Source organism: Lithobates pipiens, unplaced genomic scaffold (assembly GCF_037356315.1).
Source record: "Lithobates pipiens isolate NorthernLeopardFrog02 unplaced genomic scaffold, aLitPip1_a1.2 Scaffold_19, whole genome shotgun sequence".
NCBI lineage: Eukaryota > Metazoa > Chordata > Amphibia > Anura > Ranidae > Lithobates > Lithobates pipiens.
The window spans coordinates 536,240,974-536,262,346 of NW_027507764.1; the positions used below are offsets into that span (position 1 = coordinate 536,240,974).

The 21,373-nt window shown below is 42.5% G+C and overlaps 1 protein-coding gene across 1 annotated transcript in view; it reads left to right on the plus strand.

Annotated features, from left to right (window-relative positions):
* The window catches only part of LOC143997557 (fibrocystin-L-like), a 247,462-nt gene that overhangs the window by 195,494 nt on the left and 30,595 nt on the right, over positions 1 to 21,373 (plus strand). The window contains exons 68-73 of the mRNA XM_077493224.1: positions 2,567 to 2,683; positions 3,982 to 4,147; positions 5,145 to 5,377; positions 7,272 to 7,439; positions 8,232 to 8,389; positions 11,589 to 11,721. Of these exons, the coding sequence (XP_077349350.1) occupies positions 2,567 to 2,683; positions 3,982 to 4,147; positions 5,145 to 5,377; positions 7,272 to 7,439; positions 8,232 to 8,389; positions 11,589 to 11,721 (975 nt within the window). The remainder of the gene's footprint in view (positions 1 to 2,566; positions 2,684 to 3,981; positions 4,148 to 5,144; positions 5,378 to 7,271; positions 7,440 to 8,231; positions 8,390 to 11,588; positions 11,722 to 21,373) is intronic.

The window sequence follows — 21,373 nt, forward strand, 5'->3', positions numbered from 1 at the left end:
GATCCTGTCTGTTGATCACCCTGTGCTTCATATACTCTCATTGGCATCAATTGGCTTTCTCCCAGATCCCTCCGTCTAGTGTCCAGACATAGTTGGGATCCTAGAGGAGATGTGGTGACATCACAAACAATACAACTTACATTTTCCTGGCTCAAGAGTAAGATCTTAACATTTTCTCCTTTTGCTTGTACTTGAGGAATACAGCATCCCCCCCATATTCATTATGTGGACAGGTATTGAAAGGAAGGAAAGTATGAACTATCAGCGATCATGGATCAAATACACAGCTATTGCAGGAGAATAATTGTGTAAACATATTCTTTTACCAGCAGTTGATGCTGTGGGTTATATACAGTTGTGCTCATAAGTTTACATACCCTGGCAGAATTTATGATTTCTTGGCCATTTTTCAGAGAATATGAATGATAACACAAAACTCATTTCTTTCACTCATGGTTAGTGTTTGTCTGAAGCCATTTATTATCAATCAACTGCAATTACTCTTTTAAAATCATAATCACAACAGAAACTACCCAACTTACCCTGTTCAAAAGTTTACATACCCTGGTGATTTTGGCCTGATAACATGCACACAAGTTGACATAAAGGGGTTTAAATGGCTATTAAAGGTAACCATCCTTACCTGTGATCTGTTTGCTTTTAATTAGTGTATGTGTATTAAAGGTCAATGAGTTTCTGGACTCCTGACGGACCCTTAAATCTTTCATGCAGTGCTGCACTGATGTTTCTGGATTCTGAGTCATGAGGAAAGCAAAACAATTGTCAAAGGATCTGTGGAAAAAGGTAGTTTAACTGTATAAAACAGGAAAGGGATATAAAAAGACATCCAAGGAATTGAGAATGCCAATCAGCAGTGTTAAAACTCTAATCAAGAAGTGTAAAATTAGGTGTTCTGTTGAAACCAAACCATGGTCAGGTAGACCAACAAAAATCTCAGCCACAAATGCCAGGAAAATGGTTTGGGATACAAATAAAAACCCACAAATAGCATCAGGTGAAATACAGAACTCTCTGAAAGCATGTGGTGTGACTGTTTCAAGAGGCACAATAAGGAGGCACTTGAAGAAATATGGGCTGAATAATCAAGTTGCCCAAGGCTGTCTTTAATATTGATTGGACTGTATAAAGAAAAAAGGTAGACTTGGCGCTATACCCTCCAAACATAAATACATTTTTTTTTCCATAAGTGAATAATGATGTGCTCCTAGTTTGTGCCATAGTGTATACCCTTCCACTGAATTTGAGAGGAAACTATTAGTTTAGTTATTATAATTAGATACCTCAGAGTGTTAGACCCCTGGAATGCTTCTGGATCACTCCCAAAAAACTAGTGAACATTTTAAAATGAAAGAACACCTTCTGGGTATGGTTAAATCTTGTGCAATGTTTGTTAAATTAGGTGGTGATTACAAATATAGTAGAATAAATGCATAAAAAACTTGTGAATAATAGTGATACTGTTAAACCAGCTGGGTAAATGCAATTGTTGCAAATGTTCTATGAAATATAAGGGATCATTAAAAAAAAGTGTTAAAAATTATTAGGTGATAAGAAAAAAAAAATTGTATATAATTTATTTAGATTTTTCTTATATGTGGTAGTGCTTACAAAGTCCCACCATAGGGGTATCTCCTCATTTTTGAAGATAGACATTACTACACAAATGCCACAAAGTATCCCGCTTACAATAGGCCAAACAGCACAGAGATAAGCCTAAAACCTTCTGGCACAAAGTCATTTGGAGTGATGAGACCAAACGTGAGTTTTTTGGTCACAACCATAAATGCTTCATTTGGAGAGGAGTCAACAAGGCCTATGATGAAAGGTACACCATTCCTACTATGAAACACAGTAGTGGATTGCTGATGTTTTGGGGATGTGTGAGCTACAAAGGCACAGGAAATTTGGTCAAAATTGATGGCAAGATGAATGCAGTATGTTATCAAAAAATAGGAAGAACATTTGCATTCATCAGCCAGGAAGCTGCGCATGGTCGACCTGTCATTGGCTACAACAAAATAATGTGAAGGTTCTGGAGTGGCCGTCTCAGTCTCAAACGTGCAGTTCATACAAGACAGCCCAAGAATTTACAGGAACTGGAGACTTTTTGCCAAGCTTTACCATCTGAGAATATAAAGAGACTCATCCACAAAATACCACAAAACATATACGGTATTAAGAACTGGGGTATGTAAACTTTTGATCAGGGTCTTTTGGGTAGTTTCTGTTGTGAATATGATTTAAAAGGAGTAAACACAGTTGATTAATAATAAATAGCTTCAGCCAAACACTAACCATGAGTGAAAGAAAAGTTTTTGTGTTACCATTCATATTCTCAGAAAAATGGCCAATAAATCATAAATTCTGCTAGGGTATGTAAACTTTTGAGCACAACTGTATATAGCTGCAGCTGACTGTGTCAATAAAAGTTGTTATATGGCATAGTACAATCTATTGGTAGAATTTAAATTTTTCTTAGAAATTGCTCTTTATTGTGCAAGTGTATAGACACAAAATATAATATGTATTGTATTTTCAACACCAGGAGGCAGAAGTGGCATCTGCTGGCCAAGCTTTGTCTCTGCTCACAATGCGGCACCACAGCACCCAATGGCAGGAGTAATGAGCTACAATGCAATCAGTGGACTAATGACCGTGGCAGGTAATCATTCATAGGACCTTATACATTCATAATTGCTATGTTCATGTGCATGTTGTTTAAAATGTAATTGGAGCTAAATCATAATCTCAATTACATAGGGGTTGATTTACTAAAGGGAAATAGGCTGTTCACTTTGCAAGGGAATGTGCCCCAAAGCTTAGTAAATGAGATAAAGCTCTGTTGTCTTCCATTATCCAACTGTGCAAACAAAAGTGAAGTTTTAAAAAAAAAATATTATAATTTACTTGCATGTGATTGGGAGTCTTTTGCCAAGTGAAATTCCACCACAATTTCCCACAATTTCCCTAGCAAAGTGAACAGCATATTTTTTTTAGTATATCAACACCCACCCACAGCAGCAAGCATCTTGCATGTACATAGTTAAAAAGCAATAGTACTGGCACTCATCTATCTGAGGGATAACTATAAAGCCCCATACACACTATCAGTTTTTCTGCTGAGTTTTTCCTTCAGATTTACCAAAACCATATAATATGAGGTCAAACCTTAGGAGTTTCAATTTGTATGCAATCAGGCAGGCCCTTCTACTACATGGTTTTGGTAAATCTGAAGGAAAAACTCAGCAGAAAAACTGATAGTGTGTATGGGGCTTTAGAAAAAATGTTGGATGAAATTTAGCTTCCTTAATCAAACTTTCCATCCAAACCCACCCTCAAGGGAACAATCATTTTGGATAGGGAAATAGTAGCAGTTCATTGATAAGGCCATCTCTGTGCATTCCAAAAGAGCACTGGTTGATGTTTCGACCCTTCCGCCCCCAATCTGAGGAATGTTTGTAGACATACAGATTCAGACATTTCTGCTAGCTGTGATTTACTAAACAAAAGACTCTCTTATGGGAAAAACCCAAAGCTACTGTAGGTATGCCTACAATAACCTCCCAAATCCTCCTGTAATGGCTGAATGTTGGGCTATTCTGACAAGCAACGTTTCCATCCTAATTGACAGTAATAAAGCTTGCTCACCTCTTCCTGCCTCCTGTGAATTCCTTTTGGCCAGTGAGGCTGTCCATCATAGTGATTGACAACTTAGAATGTGGGGAAAGGGTTTTTTGGTAACATTCGGCCATGAAAAGATGGCCAACACTGTAAACCTTCAGCAGTTTTGTCACAGGATCTCTTTAATGAATACATAATTGAAGTAACTTGACTATGTTTTTATTTCCTTGGAGACATTTTAGTGTACTTTTGACTATTTTTTATGTACTTTATGTATGTCTTGTGCATTTTATGTCTTTTACCGCTAAACATTTATTAAGAGCGTTGTTAAATTTTCAGATACAACATTTGTCAGCTACAAAAATGTGTGCTCTGGAGAGGCCAATGTGATGTTCATGACCAACCCTGAGAGTGAAGACTTGCAGCACCCCATAGAGGTCTCCAGACTGACACTAGTGGACAGTACAGAGGACCATAAAATCTTCATTCATCGACCAGATGTGAGGTAAGTTCTACTTAGCAACTTCATCCATCAATAATAATGATTCAGCTTCGCTATTCTCTTAAAGGGTCATTCTACTAGTGTTTGATAGATGTTGGGGAGATAAAATACTTGGTTTGTTTAACCTACACTATTCGATTCCCACACTAGTGTGAATTGAATATGGGTTTCTCCGCATCCAATTTGCATGTCAGCAGATTGTGACCGGCTCTCTATGGAGCCGGTTCACACATCTCCGGAGTGGCTCCAATGCTATTTTTACAGGAGTCCTGTGCATCTTTTGGTCCATTTCAGGATCCTAATTCAGTCAAAAATTCGGGCTGAAATTGGACCTGAAACTGTGAATGGAGACACACCGAATCCCTGCTGGGAGCCGCTCCCTGCTGTGGTGTGAACCAAGTCTTAGACCTATTTGCCTACCTGAATAATATTTTGTTTTATATATATATATATATATATATATATATATATATATATATATATATATATATATATATATATATATACAGTATCTCATACATCCCTCATATTTTTTTAATATTTTCATATGACAACACTGAAGAAATTACACTTTGCTACATTGTAAAGTAGTGAGTGTACAGCTTGTATAACAGTGTAAATTTGCTGTTCACTCAAAATAAATCAACACACATCCATTAATGTCTAAACCGCTGGGAACAAAAGGGAGTACACCCCTAAGTGCCTAAGTGTATTTTCCATTGTCTTATAGTAAGAATGCAGTAACTCTCTGTATCCAATCTATAATTTTTCAATTTACTTGTTGATGCAATCTAAAGACGGGGAAGCACTGGTCTTTGCCTTGCCTTCTTAAAGGTCAATGGGACAATATCACCATTAGGAAGAGGAGAAGATTGGGTACATTTCTATCATAATCCCTTTCAAAGCATGACATGCTCTGTGCAACATGTCACAATTTAGATTTATTCATCTATGACATTATTTCTGGGTTCCTCTAAACTCTTTATTTATTCAAATGCAGCAAAGCTAACCCATCAGACTGTGTGGACATGACTTGCGATGCAAAGAGGAAGACCCTCTTGAAAGATCTTGATGGATCCTTCTTGGGAAAAATAGGTGCTGTGGTACCACAGTCAGAATGGCAGTGGAATGGAGACAGGAGATATGGACTTGGAGATTACAGAATTCCGACAGTGATGCTGACCAGTCTCAATGGAAGCCGGATACAAGTATCACAGGTGGCTCCCTATGAAGGTAAACATTTCTATACTTACAGTGTTCAATATAAATGAGTACACCCCAAAAGATTTATCAGAAAACCGTTGCTTTCCTTTCAGAATCAACATTCTCTATGGGACACTATACTACAAAATACTCCTAAAATTTGTGAGCCATTGATTGCAACCAAGATTTGTTAATTTGCACACACAAATTTTTTTTTTTTCTACCAAACTAAGACCATGTTGCAAAAATGAATACACCCCAATGAAAGTCTGAGGAGCAATGCTAAATTTTAAACAACAAAATCCTAATTATCAAGAATTCAACTACAAATTAGTCTAATTATTAATTAAACAGGTGTGCAGCAGACAGTTGATTATAAAAGGGCGTTACTTAACAAAGAAAACCCCTTTCCATTTCATGCTGTCAGCACCACATGGAAGAGAAATGTCACAAGGCCTGAGAAAGAAAATAATTTCTTTCCACAAGAAAAGTGAAGGCTACAAGAAGATCAGAAAAGCGTTACTTATCAGTCAGAATACTGTAGCAAAAGTGATATAAAAATGTAACACACAGGCCATCCTGGAAGTTAACACCTCGACAGGAGCATCTTCTGATGAGAAGGGTTGAAGAAAATAACTACAGTATGAGGGTTTACTGCGATTAGCTAAAGAAGTAGGAAGCCAAGCTGGGGTGATTGTTTCCAATGATACAATATGGCATACACTGCAGTGAAATGGCATGCATGGGTCTTGTCCATGAAGGAAGCCTCTCCTAAAGCCCATGCACTAAAAAGCCTGCCTAGAATTTGCCATGGCCCATTGCAGGAAAAGAAGACTACTGGGACTCTGTATTCTGGAGGGATGAGACCAAGACAAATGTTTTTGGAACTAATGGCTTCAAAACTGTATGATGTTGCAAAGGTGAGGAGTACAAAGAAAAATGCATGTTGCCTACAGTGAAACATAGTGGTGGCAGTGTCCGTCTATGGGGCTGCATGAGTGCTGCATTTAATTGATGGTCACGTGAATTCACAGATGTACTGCTCCATATTGAAAGAGAAGATGCTACCATCACTCCGTGCCCTTGGTCGTTGTGCACTTATCCAACATGATAACCATCCAAAACACACATCTAAGGCCACTGTTGCATTTCTGAAGAACAGGGTGAAAGTGATTCAGTGGCCAAGTATGTCTCCTGATCTGAACCCAGTAGAATACCTATGGGGAATTCTGAAGAGACAAGTTGAGCATCACTCTCCATCCAGCATCCAGGCTCTAAAAGAGGCCGTTCTTGAAGAATGGAAAAAGATAGATGTTGCAATATGTCACCAACTTGTTCATTCCATACCAAAATGACTTGATGCTGTCCTTACAAAACAAAACACTAGATGTAGTAGCTTTTGTTGTGGGGTGTATTCATTTTTGCATTAACTAATTTGAGTAAAACTGAAGATTTTGTAAAAAGTTATATTATTAACCTTACTATAATGTAATGAGCTAAACAAATGTTCTATAAAACTCTGTTTTGTCAAAATTTTGGAAATTATTCTTGTGTTCATTGAGATATTGATTGGAATCTTACTTTTCAAAAGGGGTGTTCTCATTTATGCTCAGCACTGTATACCAATCCATTAGTCTGAATGATGCCAGGTTACTTTTGCTTAAATGGACCGAAATACCAGAATTCACCTGCAGGTGGTGCTGTAGGTAAAATCTGGAATCACATCTCCCAGCTGTAACAGAGTGGTGAAGGTGCCAGTGGACCCTTTTTGTTGCTTTCACCTGAACTCGTGTGTCACTTTATTCATAATGATTTTTATACAGTAGATTCTCATTATAAGTTCAAAATAAAATGATAATTCTTTTTAAATTATTTTTATGTATCTTTTATAATAATGCTTCGATCTGCTTGTCTTTTTATTAAGGAATCATCAGAGATAGCACCTGTGTGTACATGTCATTCTGGGAGGCCTATAAATGTTCTGGACTGAATTATGAGATGCTCGTCATTGAGAGTCTGGATGCAGATACAGAGACAAGGCGACTCTCCCCAGTAGCCGTGCTGGGAGATGGCTATTTAGATCTCATTAATGGTACGGACATCAGCTGTTGTACAGATTACAAAAATAAATACCGGTATACATTTTTGATTGGTTGTTGCAGGTAACACAGTAATTTTTTCTTTCATGCAGCTGTTAGGTGTTTTTTGCAGGAAGAAGAAACACACTCAGTTATAAAGCAGTCTACTAAATACTAATATACAGCATATTGACATTAACTTTTTCTCCTTCAACCAGCAGGCTGGTTGATTTATTCCCCCATCCACCCATATTTGATGTGGGAATACTCCCCACTGTGTCAATGTATCCTGACAGTGGGGAGACTCCCCTGCCTTCAAAATGCACAGATCAGCACTGCAGTCTAGAGCACTGATTAAGTGAGGATATACCAACAGGGCAGTTGAACAAAAGTTGTAGATCAACTTATGTTAAACCACAGTGGCCATACATGGATTTAAATTTGGCCAATCCATGTATGGCCAGCTTTAGTCTGAAGAACATAAAGGAGCAAGCAATTAAATCATACATGTGGTTAAGCATTAAACTGTCATATACATTTCTCTCTTTGGGCTTTATTTCAAATGTTTTACTACTTAAAGCCCAACTCTGGAAAAAGTTTAAATGCTCCCTTGCAGTGATTTTTATTTTTTTTATTACCTTAATGTAGAAAATGCAGAATGCATTATGGAAAAAAAACAAAAAACAATGTTTTATCTTTATAGCCACTTTAAAATCTAAAACTCAATGTATTTATGACATCTCTTGTACCATGTTCGTACATTTTGTTGGTTCCCCATAGAGATCAATGTTTTGTTCTTCTTACAGGGCCCCAAGACCACGGCTGGTGCAATGGATATACCTGTCAAAAAAGGGTTTCTTTGTTTCATTCCATAGTGGCAACAAACAAGTCATTTGATATCTATTTCACAAGCACCAGTCCCCAGAACATGCGCCTTAAGCTACTCAACACAGATGACTCCAAAGTAAGTTCACCAGCAAGAGCGTTATGTACTAATTGGGCATGAGGTCTTCCATTTTAACTGTTAAGGCTGACCTTGGTAAATATGATACATTAGAATGTTTGTTTGCCCCTGCACTTACACAGAATCTTGAAGTGTCAACTGGGCATATATCTCAGTTTTTTTATCATATTCTGCAACTGTACTGATGGCTATACACCTTACCATACTGATTACAGAGTATTTTTATTGACGTAGGTGATGTGTCATGTCTTTAATTAATTTACGATAAAATACAAAACATGTTTTTGAAGCCACGATGAAGACCAGCCATTCTCATATTTTACCCTAGTGGAACCCTTGAAAAAAAATTCCAGTCTTGGGAGACCCCTGCTAAAAGTAATTCATTGGTGACCATTTGGAAAAAGGTCACTTACATTGGTGGTAGAGATGACTGTCGCCATATTAGTGCTGCTTGTTACAAAAACAATTGAGTACTGTCTGTGATTTTTTTTATTTGCAATAACATCTGCTCTTTCAGGACAAGCTTTTGGGTTGAATCCCCTCATTTGAGGACCTTGAAGAATGCATATATCCCGAAAGCTTGTCCTGAAAAGTCAGATGTTAGTTCCACTGATCACCAATGAATACAGTTTAGCAGGGATTTCCCAAGACCGAATAGTTTTTACTGGTTCCTCTGGAGTAAAAAGAAGGGTTGGTCTTCATCTTGGCTTTATGTCTTAAATGTTTTGTATTTCATCATAAGTGAATTTATGACATGGCACATCAAAGTTTATAGAAATACTCTCTAATCAGTATGGGAAGGTTTGTAGTCAACAGTACAGCTGCAGCATATGATAAAAACATATATTGAGATTTATACCCAGCGGACTCTTCAAGATTCTGTGTAAGATTCTGTGTGGTGGTAAAAACAGCATCCCTAGACAGCTAAAAAGATCATTGGTTTCATTCTGCTGGCTCTTCCAAGGTGTTGGCCCCCAGAATTATACAGGCATCATCAAAAGTGGAGTCAATTAGCCACAGCTCCAGCTCCTAGCAACTGAGGAACTCTTACCCTTTGTACACACGGTCGGACATTCCGACGGAAAATGTCAGATTGAACTGTGTTGTTGGATAATCCGACTGTGTGTGGGCTCCATTGGACTGTTTCCATCGGAATATCCGACGGACAAAGTTTTAGAGCTGGGCTATAAAACTTTCCGAAAACATGATCCGATCTGACTTTGTCCGATCGGTTTAAAGTGCCACGCATGCTCAGATCAAATTCCTATACCAAAGCTATTGGCTACTACAAGCCTGAACGTAGTCCCGTCATAACAAAATAACGTCATCACGTTCAGAACGATAGGATTTTCCTACAACTTTGTCCAATCGTGTGTATGCAACACCGGTTTCGGACAAAATCTGTCGGACAAAATCTGACGGATTTTGTTGTCGGAATGTCCGACCGTGTGTACAAGGGCTTAGGATCCCCAGAACCCTGGTTGAGGACAGCTGATGAAAACAGTGCTGGCATTCTCCCCCCCCCCCCCCCCCCAAAATTGAGCAGTCACCTTTACTAGAGAAAATGGCACTATTTGGCACTATGTTCGAACTATGTGCAGCCACTGGGCACAAATTGGGTCAGAATTTTGGGCTGAATTCAGACCTGAAATGGATCCAAAGATGCACAGGACCCTCACACTCTCCTGTCATGCAAATTGGATGCAGAGAAAACCGCATCCAATTTGCAATAGTGTAAACCCAACCTTAAGCTCCCTCTGGTGCTACTCACAGAAACAAAACCATAGGCATACAAAGTGATGTCTGTTGACGGGGACAATCAAAGTTCAGAATGGATGAACTTACTCTTCATCAGAGATCCTGTGAACAAACGCTTAGGTCTTTCTTTTTAAATTATGTGAACAACACTGAGGAAAACATGGAGAAAGATAGCCTGATAGGTATTTTTATTACTTTTCATTTAACTATCCCAACAATACTGATAATCTAGCTTTAAACCAGAATTTTACCCAAAACAAAAAAATTGCCAATTAAAAGATAAAATAAAAAGCAACCTTTAACGCAATATTCACCTTCAATTCAGCACTTTTCCCCTCAAAGAGAAGTATGGGAATGTTTTTTTGGAATTATACTTACCTAGGTGGATGCAGCATTGGTCTGCCACCAAGATTGTGAACCGAGTGATCAAATACAGCTGATCACTCAGTTCCCAGAGCTCCCTAAGCAGATAGCTTATGACTGTCATTCATTGGTACTCTGCTCTGTGCCCCCCCCCCCCGCCCTTGCGCTCAATGGGCAGAGCAACCGGCTCAGCCTCTCAGTGGCTCACTGAGAGGCTGTATTGGGTGCCGCTCTAGGCATGTGGGTGGATCCCGACCATATGATCAAGATCTTTCCCGAGCCTGCACCAGCTCTGGGACATTAGCCCACAACAGGCTTCAGCCCATTGTCTGCTGAAAATAGGTCACAGAAGTGCAGAACGAACTGTACTCCAGTGATCCACAGGAGAAGTACAGCCAAACAAGCTTTGACTGTACTTCTACTTTTAGTAATTCTTTTCCATCACTGAAAATCACTAGATGTCCTCATGGTTAGAGTCATTCAAACCCCTTCTGAGCCTAGGCTGTCATGGATTTTTTCCAGTTGGATAGCATCATCGTGCCACCTAGGCCTAGAGTATTTCAGCACTGCATAACACTTACACAGCATTACATGAGTGCCATCCAGATCAGCAGTGAAAGGAGGGCACATGGGGGGTTATTTACAAAAGACAAATCCACTTTGCACTGAAAGTGCACTTGGAAGTGCGGTCGCTCTAAATCGAAGGGGTAGATCTGAAATTAGTGGTAGCTCTGCTGATTTTATCATCCAATCATGTGCAAGCTAAAATGCTGTTTTTTATTCTCCTTGCATGTCCCCCTCGGATCTACAGCGACTTTACTTCCAAGTGCACTTTCAGTGCACTTTCAAGTGCAAAGTGGCTTTTCCTTTAGTAAATAACCCCCATGGCATTACTGGGTTAGTGAAAGGACCCTAGAAAATAATTTTTAACAACTGAGGAAAAACTAGAATTAGACTAAACTAGAACTTGCAACTTTGGTAACCTTTAGGACAAGTTTTTTGAAGGATCTTCATCTTTTGCATTTCACTGTCCTATTGTATAGGCCAGATTTTCTTACTAATGTCTGCTTTCTTTTAGTCTGTTCTTGTTGGAATCTACTTTTCAAATCCCCAGCGTCTGGATGTTTATGTGAACAATGTCTATATAAACCCAACTAATATAGAATGGAAGACATCTTCTGATTTCACTCTCAAAGAGCCAACCTACCAAGGTAAATCAAGTGTGAACACTAATGCTCTGACAATGCATATAGCATACTGATGGTATTAAGAGCCCTTTCATACTCCCAGTGCCCAGGCGTCGGCGGTAAAGCAGCTCTACTTTTAGCAGCGCTTTACCGTCGTTTTAGCAGCGCTTTTCAGCCGATAGCCAGGCACTTTTAGCCCCCACTAAAGGCCGAAAAAAGGGTTAGAAGCACAAGATCTGTGTACTTGTTCAAGGTCAGGGGCTCAGAAGGTATTGCTGCTGTACATAAATAATCATAGTAAGATGTTGCGCTAAATTCAATTGCAATAATTGAAAATGTGTAACTAGTGATTAGCACAAATGACAGTGGAAACAACTTTAAGCAAATGACATGACACAAAATAATTAATACCTGTATAAAGTTTGTGCGAAGAAGTCCAACACTAAATAAAGTAATACACAATGGATTCCAGGATACAGCAATGCAGGTGATCATCTGTAGATCTCAAATCTGCCCTCCATGTATAAGGAAAACACCACGTGTCTTTCAAACACCCACATGTGAGTATGCTTACTGAAGCCAATGTGACTCTCTGTGAAGAGAAGTCAGAAAGTGCTTGTGTGAATAAACCTTCACTGGGTTAGCCAGGATTCTCAGGTTGGTCTCCGCTGATGGGTGTTCCTCTGTTAAAAGTCCCTAAAATAGAAAGAAGTAATGTACGAGGCATAAATATATATATATATTATTATAAAATCGCCAGATTTTATTTAAAAAGTATGGAAAAACTATGAAAAACGCTTAGCATCATGCCAGAGAACAGACTACGAAAATACAGACACATCTTTGTAGAATAGAGATAGGGAGAGGGGATTATAACGGTGCCAGATATATGAAAAGGTAGAGATATTCCAAAATTAAAAATCTATTTACTTTATTACATATACGATTGTATACAAAAAGGTATAGACATCAATACATATACATTCAAGGGTGCGGACGTAAACGACACAATGGTTTCAATTAGAAGGTGAGCGAACAGACCAAGATGTTAGAAAGGCCAGTAGGTAATCAATTCCGACATGTTTCGCCAAAGCATTGGCTTCCTCAGGGAAATTATATATGCCTGTGCCAGAATTGTAGGTTCTAAATAAAAAAGCAAGAGGAAATTATGAGATCTACATATAAATTAAATGACAATAGTGTATACACATTTTAAATAAAGAAAGCATGACATGGTTATATGGTCTCCCACAACTGGTGTGTCCAGTCAATTGTCACACCTACCTACCCCTTGGCTCTAGATGGAATCGCAGCAGAAGGGGGGCACCTCACGAAAGCTAACAGCGTTGTGCCACATCTATGGCTGTAGGGGGTAGACAAAGACCTAGCAATCAAAATAAAAGGGAATTGGTATTGATTAATAGTTTAAAAGGAAAAAGAAAATATAGGGATAAACATTATCCCAAACAAAAGTGCTAACATAGCCTCAGTTACTTACAAGTAAGTAATTTACTAATCCTAAACCAATGATTTCAAATCACTCGACATATGCACTTCTGAAAAATTTGTTAGTTTTAGTTTCATTCGTTTTTTTAAATTTTTTAGGTCATTTCGGGAAATTCCGAAAATCAGAAATTTGTAAATTCGTAAATCTGAAAATCCGTAAATTTGTAAATTTGTAAATTCGAAAATTCAAAAATTCTGAAATTCTGATGTAACACTTACCCCCAAAGGAGCTGCTGATTTTGATTGGGCCTGCACTCTGCCTAGAAACCCCACTGACTTGACTCAATCCCCTTGGCACAGCTGTGGTGCAATATAATACAGTACAATATACAACAATGCAAAGTACCTGTATTGTACCATCAGGATCCACTGGCTCCACTTGGTGAGGAAAAAACAGTACGTCACACAACTGGATACTTAACCAGAAATATTGTTTACTGTAAAATATTTCAATAGGTGGTTACAGTAATTGTGCTGTCATCCCAACGTAGGATATCAGTACAATATAAATCAACAGACAAATGCAATATATATATTTCTATGTATCTAAACCTGGGAGCTCCCGCTACTTTAAAGTTATACGTGAGGCCTCACTTAAAGTACTCTCTCCCGTATCTTCTTTCTTCGCTAGCTAAAGAGGACTCCTCTGATATTTGTAATCCAAAAATGTAGGTATGAGTTAGCTTAACTTACTCGAGGTATAACCCCAAGAACTTATACACAGCGCTTGGGCACTAAAGTGAAGTAGGCCTCAAGCCTGCTCAATGTCAGTTGCTCTGCTACGCTTCGGTGGAACAACAGGTTCCAGCGAGGCCTGTAAATTAGTCTAACTGTGCACAGCAAATTAACAAACGGTGGGCCGTAACACTCCCCCTGCTTTAACTCTTTGGTCCCCAAAGAGGCTCAAATTGCTGGCTCTCTCCTGTATCTTAGCATCTATACGATCATACAGTACGGACAGAGGAGCTTCCCACCAGTTGTTATATGGTGAGGAGCTATCCTGTGCACTCCACAGCTGATACTACCATATCTTGTAAAGATGTGCCAAGGGGTGAGGTGGGGCTGTCCCCTACTGAATCAGTAGTAGAGGGACCAAGCAGTTCAGAGTTTCTTTTGCTGACAAACTTCGAGGCTTCAGAGCATTCGCCCAATGTATCATAAGTCAGTCTGCGAGGCGGGCAAATGTCTCTCTTTGCTCTTGGTACTTTCGGGGTTTCCATTTCCTTCTGGCAAGTATCTTCCACCTCTTCCTCAATGTCTGCAGGTGGGGAGCCGTTTGAAGTACTAAGCTCCTCTGTAGGATAAGTCGTTGGTACAAATTCCAGAGCCTCTGCTCTGAGAGTCCTATCAGTTTTTTCTCCCACCTCTGAAGAGACGTCAGCATCTACTTCTAAAGTTTCTGTAGGCCACAGCCAACTCATTTCTACTTCTTCATCTTCCTCTGCAGAAGGCACAGGCTGAGATCTGGTTGTTGGCCTGCTCACATTGGTGGATGAGGATGAGGGTTCTTCCTTTGTACTTATCCCAACTGCTTCAATGAGGGGCAACAGGTGATTCCTGTGCCAAGTATTCACTGGTCCAGTGTTTCCTTCTGGCTTTATCTCATACACTGGAAGCCCTGGAAGCTTTTTGCGCACGACATTAGGCTGCGACCTCCAGTGATCAGCCAGCTTATGTTTGCCTGGAATGCCTAGATTCCTTAGTAGAACCCGGTCACCTGGTTGAAGATCTTGGACTCTCACTTTCAGGTCAAAGTTCCTCTTGTTCCGGTTCTCTCTGGAGTTCGATGTGGCTTTGGCCTGCTCATAAGCAATTTTTAAATTCCTCCTCAGCCTATCCACATATCCTCTATGGGAGGTCTCTGAGGTGTGATCCAGGGAGGTTCCAAAAGCCAGATCCACTGGTAGTCGGGCTTCACGGCCGAACATCAGTCGATAGGGTGAATACCCAGTGGCGTCACTTTTGGTGCTGATGTAGGCATGGACCAGTGCCGCAATGTGTCTACTCCATTGGGGCTTTTGCTCTGCTGTTCCCAACATATTCAGGAGGGTCCTGTTGAACCTCTCCGGCTGAGTGTCCCCTTGTGGGTGATAAGGAGTAGTCCTGGACTTCTGTATGCCTAGTAAATCCAGCAGCCTTCTTATCAACCTGCTCTCGAAGTGTCTCCCTTGGTCCGAATGTATCCTTCGAGGTAAGCCATAATGGACGAAAAACTTTTCAACAAGAGTCTTTTCCACTGTGGTTGCCTGCTGGTCTCTAGTGGGAAATGCCTGGGCATAATGGGTAAAGTGATCTGTCATCACTAAGATGTCCCCTTGCCCACTTAGGTCTGATTCTAAGCAGAGAAAGTCTATGCAAACTAAGTCCATTGGGCCTTGGCTCTCCAGGTGGCCCATTGGGGCAGCCCTTTGAGGCAATGTCTTCCGCTGTATGCACCTGAGGCAGGAATGACAGTAACTCTTCACTTCTTTCCTCATGTAGGGCCATTAGAATCTGTCCTTTACTAACTGGAGGGTCCTTTCTGCTCCCAAATGGCCATGGAGGTCATGCAGGGCAATCAGTACTCTCTCTCTGCTTTTCCGGCAAGAACAACTGTCACTTCTCTTCTGGATCGTCGGTGGGGCCCCTTCGGTAGACCACCCCCTGTTGCAATTGCAACCAATCCCATTCCTTCAAGAGCAGCCGGACGTCTTTACTGGGAATCTTCTTCAGTACCTCAGACTGTTTGTGTTCCAATGCCTTTAGCACCATTCCGCACAATGGGTCTTCCTCTTGATCTCTCCTGAGATCCTTCCTGGATAGCTTGAGAAGACCTTCTTGCACAACCTGGGAGACATTGCAATAGCACCTGGGGACTCCTACTAAGGACACTCCTATTTCTTCGGCTCTGGCCCCACCTTTTCTGTATTGGCTCATCCCTTCACACAGGGCTCGTACCCCTTCTGGGGTAAGCTGAGTCCAGTTTGAGGGATCTTGAGGGTCATGGGGCCTTCTGGACAGAGCATCCACATCTAGGTTACCAGCTCCTGGTCTGTACTTCAGGCTGAAGGTAAATGCCAAAAGAGCTGGCTAGCCACCTGTGACCAGTGGCATCCAGCTTTACAGTTGTAAGCAAGTAAGAGGGTTGTTGTCCGTCTTCACTAAGAACTCAGCCCCGTACAGGTAGTCCTTCAGCTTGTCCACCACTGCCCACTTTAGAGCCAGAAATTCCAGTTTGTGCGTCGGATAGTTTTTTTTCAGCAGGGATCAGACTTCTGCTCACATACCAAACAAAAGCACCTAGGGAGTCTTGTCTTCATTTAATAAGGTAATTCTCACCGACTATATAGCGCGGGGGTATAATCAAAACCATATATACTTCAAAAGAAAAAAACAAAAAATAAATTGATATTAATAAACCCTAAATAGTTAAATTACCAACATTTATTAAGCTATCAATAGCAAAGAAAAATAACAAGCTTATAAAAATCCCTAAATCCCCAATACTGACTCCATACATAAAAATCCCTCTACCACCATCCCTATACAAAGATGTAACCCATTCCCCAATAAACCATATCTGTATAAAATGTTAGAAATAAACCACCCTCACAAAGGCGGGGAGGAATACATGATACAGTGGATGATTACCACCCTCTCCTAATATTTGACACCCCCAGTCTAACACCTATATAAACCCCCACAATCCACCTATAATCCGAACAAAATCTGTACAATTTCAGAGGGCAGCAGTGTAGCTCCAAACCATGGATCTCAATCACTGCTATTGCCTTCCAAAATGACCCGGGAAATAGTAATAATAAGTCAAACAGTCAGTCGTCCGTCAAGAGATATCTCCAGCTGAAAAAGAGACAGTTAGTGATGGACGAACTTCCGACGGGGCGTTTCGCGAACGCGGACCGCGAACGCGGCCGATTGTTCGTGAACCGTAATGTTCGCGGCGGGCCCCATTGACTTCAATGGGAGGTGAACTTTGCAAACCTACAGGTCAAATTTGCAGCCACAAAATAATTACTAGCTGTGCAAACATAGTCCCACCACATGGCCAATGACATAACACATGTATGAGGTGAATCTGGGATCGACAACTACAAGCATTCTTTTTTTATATGTGAAATTGTTGTGACAATTCAGGACTGTGGAGCGCATGAAGGCAATGGAGGAGAGGGAAGGTCAGGGTAGGCAAAGAAGAGGGTGCAGGAGATGATCACCAGCAGTGTGACATACAGCAAGGACACCTGCACCGTGATAGAGTGATCTGACACCAGCACCGTGATAGAGAGCACTGACATCAGCAGCGTGACATAAAGCACTGACACCAGCACCGTGATATACAGCACTGACATCAGCAGCGTGACATACAGCAATGACACCTGCACCGTGATAGAGTAATCTGACACCAGCACCGTGATAGAGAGCACTGACATCAGCAGTGTGACATAAAGCACTGACACCAGCACTGTGATATACAGCACTGAAACCAGCACCGTGATAGAGAGCACTGACATCAGCAGCGTGACATAAAGCACTCACACCAGCACCGTGATATACAGATATACAGCACTGACACCAGCACCGTGATATACAGCACTGACACCAGCACCGTGATAGAGAGCACTGACATCAGCACGTGATATACAGCACTGACACCTGCACCGTAAGCAGCCCCAGGAGGAAGTCAGCATAGCACAGGGATGGTGGGAGCCCCTCATAATGAGCATAGCACAGGGATGGTGGGAGCCCCTCATAATATGCACAGCAGAGGTACAGCCCCGGGAGGAAGTCAGCACAGCACAGGGATGGTGGGAGCCCCTCATAATAAGCAGCTCCAGGAGGAAGTCAGCACAGCACAGGGATGGTGGGAGCCCCTCATAATAAGCAGCCTCAGGAGGAAGTCAGCACAGCACAGGGATGGTGGGAGCCCCTCATAATGAGCATAGCACAGGGATGGTGGGAGCCCCTCATAATATGCACAGCAGAGGTACACCCCCAGGAGTAAGTCAGCACAGCACAGGGATGGTGGGAGCCCCTCATAATAAGCAGCCCCAGTAGAAATATGACACCGCTCAACCTCTTCAAACAGGAGGGTACGGGCATATAGTACGGTGTGCTTTTTTTGGACAAGGAAGTGAGCCAAATGAAGAAAGAAGGTCTGTGTGCTTGATTAAAAAAATCATTTCTAGACATATACATGGTCTACTGGTCACATGTGTTGAATTCCTCCGAGATCCATGCCTCATTCATTTTTAGAAATGTGAGGTAGTTAACACTGTCGTGAGCTAGGCGAGTACGCTTATCGGTCACAATACCCCCTGCTGCGCTGAACGTCCTTTCGGACAGGACACTGGATGAGGGGCAAGCCAACAGTTCGATTGCAAATTGGGCAAGCTCTGGCCAGAGGTCAAGCCTGCCCACCCAGTAGTCCAGGGGTTAATCACTCCTCAGAGCGTCCACATCGGCCGTTAACCCGATGTAGTCGGACACCTGATGGTCTATGCGTTCCCTGATGCTGGATCCGGATGACACCTGTCGATGGGTCGGCTGAAAGAATGACCTCATATCCGAAGTCACCAACACATCTTCAAACCGGCCTCTTCTTGCAGGCACTGTTGGATTGGTACCCGCAACTCCTTCTCTTGGAGTGGGAATTGCTCCTCTGCCAGCGCATGCAAAAGCAGAATGCAGCATTTCTCGAAGCAAGGCCTGGAAGTGCTCCATTCTGACAGCCCTCTGTGACGGCGGTAACATTTCCGCCATTTTGTGTTTGTACCGGGGGTCTAAGTATGTTGCCACCCAGTACTGGTCCTTGACCCTTATGCTTTTTATACGGGGGTCCCTATTAAAACACTGGAGCATGAAGGCCCCCATTTGCACTAAACTGGAAGCGGTGTGGTGGCCTGGCTCCTGCTCATCATCCAGGATAATGTCGTCCTCTTCATTCTCCTCTCCCCATCCACGCACAACAACAGGGATCCCAGAAAGGTTTAAAGTATGCTCTTCTTGCTCCTCCTCATCTGCCCCGACACCATCCTCCTCTGACTCCTCTTCAGACTCCTGTTGTTGACTTGTCTCAGATAGAGTAGGCCCCCCTGGGAATTCATCCAGCATTGCGACTTCCTCATCTTCCCGCTCCTGCTCCTCCACAGCTTGATCAAGGACACGATGCAATGCACGCTCCATAAAGAAGGCATGGTACCATGTCACTGATGGCGCCATGGCTGCGACTGACCAGTTTGGTGATCTTCTCAAATGGGGGCGCAGAAGTCTGCATGCGTCGCGCATGAGCAGCCACTGGTGCGGTGAAAAAAACCCCAGTTCCCCAGAACTTGTTCTGCCACAGAGTTCATACAGGTAGACGTTAACTGCACGTTTCTGCTGGAGCAGCCTATCAAGCATATAGAAGGTTGAGTTCCATCGCGTCGGGCAATCGCAAATAAGACGTCTGACCGGCAGATGGTGTCGCCGCTGAATGTCAGCAAGGCGAGCCATGGCCTTGTAAGATCTTCTGAAATGGGCTGAGATTTTCCTTGCCTGCCGCAAGATGTACTGGACCCCAGGGTATTTGACAACGAATCGCTGCACGACCAAGTTTAAGACGTGTGCCATGCATGGCACGTGCGTGATTTTGCCCTGTTTCAATGCGCTAAGCAGATTGGCACCGTTGTCACACACCACTTTACCAACTGTCAAATTGAGCGGTGTTAGCCACTGATCTGCCTGTGAACGCAAAGCTGAAAGGAGTGCTGGGCCAGTGTGGCTCTTGGCTTCCAGGCACAACAGATGCAGCACGGCATGGCAACGTCTCACCTGGCATGTCGAATAGGTTCTGGGGAGCTTGGGCGGCGCAGCGGAAGAGACGCTAGCAGCGGAAAAGGAGGAGTCAGCCAAGGAGGAGAGGGAGGAGGATAGATTAGGAGGAGGAGGAGGAGAATAAGAGCCAGGCCTGCATGCAATCCGTGGCGGTAAAACCAAATCTACACGGGTGCCACGGGTTACATGCTTGACGGCCGTCAGAAGGTTCACCCAGTGGGCAGTAAAAGTGATATACCTTCCCTGCCCGTGTTTGCTAGACCACGTGTCTGTGGTCAGATGTATCTTGGCACCGACACTGTGCCAGAGATACATTCACTTGCCGCTGAACATGGCCATATAGCTCTGGGATGCCCTTCTCTGAGAAATACTTCCTTCCTGGAACCTTCCATTGTGGTGTTCCAATGGCCACTAATTTTCGAAAGGCCTCCGAGTCCACCAGTTTATATGGTAGTAGTTGGCAGGCTATCAGTTCTGACAAGCCAGCCGTCAACCGTTGGGCAAGAGGGTTATCCGGCGTCATCATTTTTTTACGCTCGAACATTAGGCCCACGGAAGCCTGCCTTTTTGCAGAAAAACGTGAGCTTGGCGTGATGGAAGGTGGAGTGGAGAACAATTGTGAGGAGAGAGGAGAAGGAGAAGTAGAAGACGAGGCTGGACGGTGAGAGCCTGGAGTGTGGCTTTGTGTGTTCCGTTGCTCCCACTGGGCTCGGTGATGGCTGCTCATGTGCCTTCTTAAGGCGGTCGTCCCTAGGTGAGTGTTGGGCTTACTGCAACTAATGCATTGACTGCAAAGATTGCAGATGGCAACGCTATTGTCAGCAGCGGACACGTTAAAAAAAGCCCACACTGCGGAGCCATGTGCTGGCGTCCTGGGAGCGCCAGATGTGACCTCCCCTCCTCTTCCTCTCTTGTGGGCACCCACGTGACATCACTAGACACGTCATCATCGACGTCACCTTCCCCACCGCTATAAGTAGAGATCTCGGAGTAGGCAGCAACACCGGGGACCAACCTCTTCCTTGGGCTGATCTGGGTACTGTCGTCACACTGCTGAGTGGCGGTTGTTGCTACCTTCTCTTCCTGATCCAATGCCAAGAGTGGCTGCGCATCAGAAATGTCTTGATTTGGATCGGAAAATAATTCCTGTGACTCAAGCGGAAGGTATGTGGTGGTGGTGGTGGTGGTGTTGTTGGTGGTAGTGTCTTTGGGGGTGCACATAGCAGAGAGTGAAGAAGAGGATGCAGATTGAGAGGATGAGGAGGGTGCAGAAGAGTAAGGCTGAGTGAGCCATTTAACCAAGTCTGGTGAGTCCTCTAAAGTAATTGAATGCACCTTCTGCAACTTCCCACTTTGGCTC